General features: G+C 38.3%; 1 protein-coding gene across 1 annotated transcript; it reads right to left on the reverse strand.

The window, feature by feature from the left end:
- Positions 1-726: 726 nt before the first annotated feature.
- LOC133010533 (zinc-binding protein A33-like) lies at positions 727-3,116 on the reverse strand. Its single transcript, XM_061078122.1, has one exon. It carries the CDS (start codon positions 3,114-3,116, stop codon positions 1,725-1,727), a length of 1,392 nt encoding a protein of 463 aa, XP_060934105.1. The 3' UTR covers positions 727-1,724.
- Between the last annotated feature and the right edge of the window lie 4,544 nt (positions 3,117-7,660).

Raw genomic sequence — 7,660 nt, forward strand, 5'->3', positions numbered from 1 at the left:
CGTCACAGGTGGCTTCTGGTTCCTTATAACCAGAACCATGGGCGCACTGCGGACCCCACTCTGGCTTACTCTGGTGTGAAATTGCACACGCAGCCTTGAAATGATTCCCACAATAGCAGATGGTCGTCAGAAAAAATGGAGAATTTATTTTTCCTCTGGTCTGTGTGAAGAAAGAGGGCGACAGTAAATGAAGGTTTGATTAGAAAGTGTCACCTGGAGGGAGATGACAGGAGAATCTGCTGCTCGGACTCGTAACTGCAGAAATACACATTTCTTATTTGACTGACACACACAACAGCTTTGATTTAATCAATTATGAAACAATTTCCTTTCCTGAAGGTTGTTTTGCACGATGTCTTCAAACCTGGAAGAATTATGTTGCCTCCTACATTTCAACAAAACACAAAAATGTGAGTTTTAAAAGGAGACGTGATGCTTTTCCAGTTTTTACGTCCTCTAGTGTTTTATATAGTCGTGTGAGAATGTTAAGATCTGCGAAGTTAAAAAGATGAAAGTCTGTTGTGTTATCCAGTGGCGAGTCTAAAGTCTATTGGGGCCACAAGCTGAAATTCCCCGTGGGCCCCTTGATCAGCGTTCCTCAACACTTTGTTATAAATAATCTTACACCAGCGAAAGAGAGGAAGTTATCACTCCTTTTCATTTCTTATACTTTTATTTTCAATTGAAACTTTGAGAAAGATACAGAACTGTAGCTCAGAGGGGAGGGACAAGGGCCCCGACAGGGAGGAGGAGCTAAAACCAAGTGTTTCAGACAGAGGCTGAACGGAGGAATGGCAGCACAGCACAGTCTGAGGAAAGTGTTTTCTGAATCTTACAGCACATGGCACAGATTAATATAATGAACCTGAATATGAGCACAACAAGTCTCCTCCAGCAGGTTTAGTGCATAGAATTAGTATGAGTCGAAAGTAAGAGCCCTGCTGCAAATGGCAAATATTCAAGATGTGACACAAACAATTTATATAATGATCACAACCCCAAGAGCTTGACTATTTCCCCGATAATCAAACTATTACTACAATGTTCACAACTATTAGGTCCAAGCATTTAAATAAGTAATAACTCATGAATAAACGTGTATATATATATATCTCAATTTAAAAACTGGAACTCTCTGAGTGTAAAATCCTACTTAATCACAGAAAATGTTAAATTTACATTACAACTTAAAAAAGGTCAGAACTCTGTTTCTGTTTCATAGTTTTTATTATTTTTATCACAATATTAAATCACATCACTAGGCTGCTGTTGAAAAAACACTTTTACAAACAGAATCACTTTGGCTTCATCACATCAAACAGACAAATGTTCATATATGTTGGATTATTTCATATGTGAACAGACTTTATGTTTTTAAACATGAATCATGTCTCATGTGTGAGTTTGAATAAAGTTTGTTGAATGTGAACAATTATCAGCTGTTATTGATAAATGTGTTATTATGTGGATCTTCATCAGTTTGCTCGACTTCATTGAACCACACAAAATCTAAATGATAGAAAACATTTTCCATGGAAATAAAAAACAAACCAAATATAAAGATCAGAAAATAATGAAATCTTTTTACACACGTGGAAAAGTCGACAGTAGAAATACAAATTAGTGATAATTAAAAGGAGAAATAAACACATCTTCAACGAGTTTAGCATTTAAATTCATCAGATTTCTCTTGAAGAAATAAACGATGAATAAAATCTTTATCTCTAACTGCTCTGATCCAGCGTCCCAGAGACTTTCACAGGTAACAGCTTCACTGGGTGATCATGATCATTAATGTAAAAGATTGGAAACATCTTCTGAGTGAAAGTGTCTGTGAAGGTGTGAATGTGTTTGTTAGTATCTAGATCACAGAACAACAGTTCTCCTCTGTTCCAGTCCAGTTTCACTCTGAGCCTCTGGATCTTCTGCACAGAGAGATCAGATGATCCTGAAGGTGACCGTGCTAAGTATTTACCTCCATACAACCCTATTCTCCATGTTCCAGACTGTTTGTTTCCCTTCCTCTCGACAGGCTCTGCTGACACTCCCAGGAACCAGTGTATACTGTCTCCAACCAGGACGTCCCAGCTGTGAGTCCCTGAGTTAAAACCCTCAGATCCCAGAACAAAGGCGTATCGATCAAACCTCTCTGGATTGTCAGGAAGCTTCTGTTTCTCTCCTTGTCTCAAACTGGTCAGATCTTCAGACAGGACGAGCCATGGACCAGCAGAGTTTGGGTCCAGAACCACAGGACTGTAGGAGACCACGTCCTTCATCTTGTTCCAGATGTTGAAGCTCAGGTTGCCCAGATGTTTGGCCTCGTCTATCAGAGCTCCTGAGGCCAGCTGTGGATCATCCAGCAGGGGGCGCTGCTGGACTTGTTCCACTGCAGCCTTGTAGTTGAGCAGGAACGGGACGTCTTCAGCTCTCAGCTCGTCCTCTGTGGTTCTGATTGTGTCTGAAAGAGTTGTTATGTCTCTGCTCAGAGACTTAATCTTCTCCTTCATCATCCGACTCTTCTGCTCCTCTTCCTCCCTCAATGCAGCCAACCTGGCCTCCTCTTCCTCCTCCAGAAACTGATGAAGCTTTTTAAACTGTTCCTTGATCTGCTTCTCTGTGAGTCCGGCCTGGACCTTAATGTGTTTTGCTGTTTGTTTAAACTCTACTTTAACACGTTCAAAACTCTGTAACTTCTTCTTCAAGGGCTCCAGAGTTTCCTGAAGTTGCTTCTTGTGTTGTTGTGCAGCTTCATCGATGGGTCTGATTCTGTGGTTGGTGTGTTTTTCTGAATCTCTGCAGATGACACACACTGGCTGCTGATGGTCCAGACAGAAGAGTCTGAGTTTCTCTGAGTGCTGTCTGCAGAGAGCATGTGAAGAGCTCTGATCTCTCTCCTGTAAGAAGGCCTCACACAGGTTCTTCAACACCAGGTTAACAGGTGGTTCAATCATTGAATGTCTTTTCTTACAAAGTGGACACTCTTTTACTTCTTTGTCTTTCCACCAGCTCTTCACACAGTCTTTACAGAAGCTGTGGCTACATAACAGAACAACAGGATCTCTGAAGACATCTTGGCAGACGGGACAGCAGAGATCCTCTTCTAATCTGGAAGCCATTGAGTCTCCAGGTGAAGCTGAAAACAGACAGTCAGTCAGTCACAGCTCCATGAACTTCACTGAGGTTTACTTCTTGTCTGAGTCGAGGTGTTTGTTAAACTCACGGTCAGTGTGTGGAGCGTCGGCAGGTTGTAGCTTCACTCTTCTCTCCTGTAGCTGGACTCACTCAGGACGTTTGGTCCAGTTTGGTTTAGTTTGGTTTGGAAGATGAATGTGATCGTCTGGTTTTCAGCCTGCGTCTCTTCCGGGAGGAACAGATGTTTCCTGGTTTCTCAGGTGTGTCAGGAGAGGGAGGAGCTTGAGATGCTGGATGACAAAAAAACCTGTAAAACCTGAAACAAATGTACAAGCAGCTTTGCTGCCAGTAAAAACTATGCACCCCCCCTTTTGGACTGCACTCTCACACTTTAACTCTTAACTGTGCCAGATTAATCTGCTTGTGCAATATCAACGGTTCATGTGCAATACATTCACTATACACATTCATACACTGCACATGTCTTTACTGTCTTTACACTGTAAACATTAGTTAAATAACATTCATATATTTCTATATTTTTTAATTCCTCAAACTTAAGTATTACATGTTTCCTGCTGAAGTATTTTTTGCTCTTGCTGCTGTAATACTACAAATGTCCCATTGTGGGACTAATAAAGGATCATCTTATCTTATCTTATCTTAAATCCACGACTTTCCAGATCATTTAAAATCAAAACGATGCAACTTCATTGAGTTTGACTTGGAATGGGGAGAATGTTTCCTCTTCCATTCCCACACTCTGTTCTTGCTTAGAGTAACATTAATACCACTAAGGCGTTTTCCAAACTTAAACACTCTCTGTGCTCACAGGTGTTTTGTCTCTGCATCAGTTTTAATCTCCGTCCAACACGCCTGCAGAGATCATACTCACGGTCAGTGTGTGGAGCGTCGGCAGGTTGTAGCTTCACTCTTCTCTCCTGTAGCTGGACTCACTCAGGACGTTTGGTCCAGTTTGGTTTAGTTTGGTTTGGAAGGTGAATGTGATCGTCTGGTTTCAGCCTGCGTCTCTTCAGGGAGGAACAGATGCTTCCTGGTTTCTCTGGTGTTTTCAGGCAGGATTGTAAAAAGTAATTCAAGCCTTGGATTAGATAACTGGTCAAAAGTCATTTGGCTGCAACAAGCTCACACCGACAAGAGACCTGATTGTAAAATAGCTGCTTGAATATGATGGTTATCTGCTGAGTGTTCAAAGTTCAGAAGAAGTTCTGCAAAAGTTGAATATTAACAGGAAGTGCAGGGGAGGGAGTCTCTGACCGAGAAAATGAAAAGAGGGTTTTATAAATTCAAATCAGCTCAAGATTGCTCGTTAATTTGTGTGTGAGTGCAGTAAAAAGTATGACATCGTCAAATGATTCTACATTTTGTTGTGATTGTTATACCTTACGTGTGACACCATTGTATGGTGTGACTTTGGGCATTCAATAATTGTGTCTATCAGAAACATATTTAATATTAATATTAAATAATAACTTTAGTTTACATTCAAGCTACCTCAGGGCACAAGCCTTCAAAGTTAGGAAAAGAGACAAATTATGGATTTAGTGTCATGAAAATATTAACTACAAATTTTGAACTTTGATGAAAAATTTAATTGTTAACTTTAACCAAAATTACCACGTCAGTAGTTAGCAAAGATAAAGGATATGGAGTTCAGAGGTTGGAAAACTTCACAATTATGCAACATTTATGAAGATAATATTTGTGTTTAAGAAAAACATTTATTATGAAAATAATAACAGTATAAACACACAAACTAACTAAGTGAACTTTGACTGCTGTATATTAATTCAATAATATCAGTTACCATCAATGTCAGGGTCAAATTGTTCATATTTCTCATTAAACTCAGGCATTTAAGCCACAAATCCAATTTCTTAAAATAATTTTAATACAATCACTGTAGAAGCAATTTATTTTATGATTCAGTGATGTTACTGTTCTCACTGCAATCAGTTTAGTATTAGATTGATTTAAAAATGATCACGACCGAACATCATCTGAAGTTTTGTGGAATGAAACTATTTTAATTGTTCTGGTGGTTGGAAAGAACTTAAAGATTTTCATTTGGGATTAATAAAGTCAATCTTATCTTTTCTTAACTTATGTTGTCTTATCGTAATTTGTCTTTAAAACATCTTTATAAAGAGGTTTTGTGGGGTTATAACAACGTGACAGAACTTCAGATTTTATTGCTCAGAGAACAGAGTCAGTATTTGTAAAATTGCCCAAATTTGCATATAGGAACATATAACAATGTCAATAAACAACTAAATTAAAAAAGGAATAAAGTTTGAATGCAGTGACCTCTCCACAGAGAGAGATTTTTTGGTTCATATTGGAACACATCAAAGTCAAAAGTCTGTTAGTTGTGTGTTTCATGGTTGCCCTTTCAAGACAAATACTTACAGCACATTTTATACACACAAAAAGAGAAAGCATCCACACACACTAAGATTTAAAAGCCAGTGTAGTTGCATTTGTGTCCCCATTGCAAGTGTCAGATACCTCTGATAATGTGAGGGCTGGCTGTTCTGCTGATGGATCAAATGGTGATGTTGAAACTGAGTCAGTGACAGAAAGTGCTGATGGTGTTGTTGAAAACGTGCCGAACTAATTGAGTGGAAAATAGCCGTAAAATTATTAAAATTGGAAAATATATTTCCTATTCCAGCAAAAGGCGTAGATGAGTTATTGGAAGAGTTGCATTTTTTTGTTGTTAAGTTCAGCTAGTGTGCCTGTAACAAAGCATACAGTTACAGAAATGTTCCAAAGCCATAACCTCCATATTGGTCAGGCTGTTATTGATGAAATTGCCAAAACTGTGTGTGTTTCTAACCCTGTGGCTAAACTTTTGGGAAAGTTTGTCCCTCTTGCCTCTTCTTATAAAAGAAAGCAACAAGCTAAATGTTAGGGTTGTAGAGCCTATTGAATATTTATTTGTAGAACAAAAGAGGTCATTTCATTACATCCCTTTATTACAGTCAGTGCAGGAAATACTTAGTCACAATAAATGACTGGATAGTGCAGTTCTAGTGGAACTCTTTTGAGCCCCTCACCGAAACTGAAATCCCACATTCGAGAAGGACTGAGAGAGCACATATTTACTGGCTTGATGTGTTAAATTCACAGCAGAAATTAAGAGTGATGAATATGATAAACAAAAACATAAAATCCTGCAAAACTGAAATGCATTTTGCTTTGTCCTTTTTCTTTCCAGGGGCACGTTCACAGCGAGGTGTGAAGTTGAAGCACCCTGGGACACTGAGTTCTGGAAGCTCATCTTTGTCTCCAGAACAAAGAAGACATTTGGTTTCAGGCTCTGTCTTCACATGTAGGCCCAACTATTGTTCACATCTATTAGGTCCCAGCATTTAAAAAAGTAATAATCATGAATAAACATGTATATATATCTCAATTTAAAAACCTGAAACTATCTGAGTGTTAAATCCTACTTAATGACAGATAATGTTATATTTAAATTACATCTTAAAAAAGGTCAAGACTCTGTTTCTATTACATGGTTTTTATCACAGTATTAAATCACATCATTAGGCTGCTGTTAAATAAATACTTTTACAAACAGAATCATTTTGGCTTCTTCACATCAAACAGACAAATGTTCATATATGTTGGATTATTTCACATGTGAACAGACTTTATGTGATTAAACATGAATCATGTCTCATGTGTTATTTTTTAATAAAGTTTGTTGAATGTGAACAATGATCAGCTGTTATTCATAAATGTGTTTTTATGTGGATCTTCATCAGTTAGCTCGACTTCATGGATCCACACAAAATCTAAATGATAGAAAACATGTTCCATGGTTATAAAATACAAACCAAATATAAAGATCAGAAAATAATCAAATATTTTTACACACGTGGAAAAGTTGACAGTAGAAATAAAAATGAGTGAGAAGTAAAAGGAGAAATAAACAAAGCTTTAGAATAATGAGTTTAATTTTTAAATTCAGCAGATTTCTCTTGAAGAAATAAACGATGAATAAAACATTTATCTCTAACTGCTCTGATCCAGCGTCACAGAGACATTCACAGCTAACAGCTTCAAGTGACTTGCAGTGTTAAAGATTGGAAACATCTTCTGAGTGAAAGTGTGTTTGAAGGTGTGAATGTGTTTGTTAGAATCAAGATCAGAGAATAACAGTTCTCCTCTGTTCAAGTCCAGTTTCACTCTGACCCTCTGGATCTTCTCTACAGAGAAATAAGTTGATACCGATGGTGACTGTGCTAAGTATTTACCTTCATAGAACCTTATTCCCCATAATCCAGACACCTTGTTTCCCTTCCTTTGGACAGACTCTGCTGACACTCCCAGGAACCAGTTTGTACTGTCTACAACCAGGACGTCCCAGCTGTGAGTCCCTGAGTTAAAACCCTCAGATCCCAGGACTGACATGTAATGATCAAACCTCTCTGGATTGTCAGGAAGCTTCTGGCTCGCTCCTTCTCTCAAACTGGTCAGATCTTCAGACAGGACGAGG

The sequence above is a fragment of the Limanda limanda genome, chromosome 9 (genome assembly GCF_963576545.1).
Source record: "Limanda limanda chromosome 9, fLimLim1.1, whole genome shotgun sequence".
Classification (NCBI taxonomy): domain Eukaryota; kingdom Metazoa; phylum Chordata; class Actinopteri; order Pleuronectiformes; family Pleuronectidae; genus Limanda; species Limanda limanda.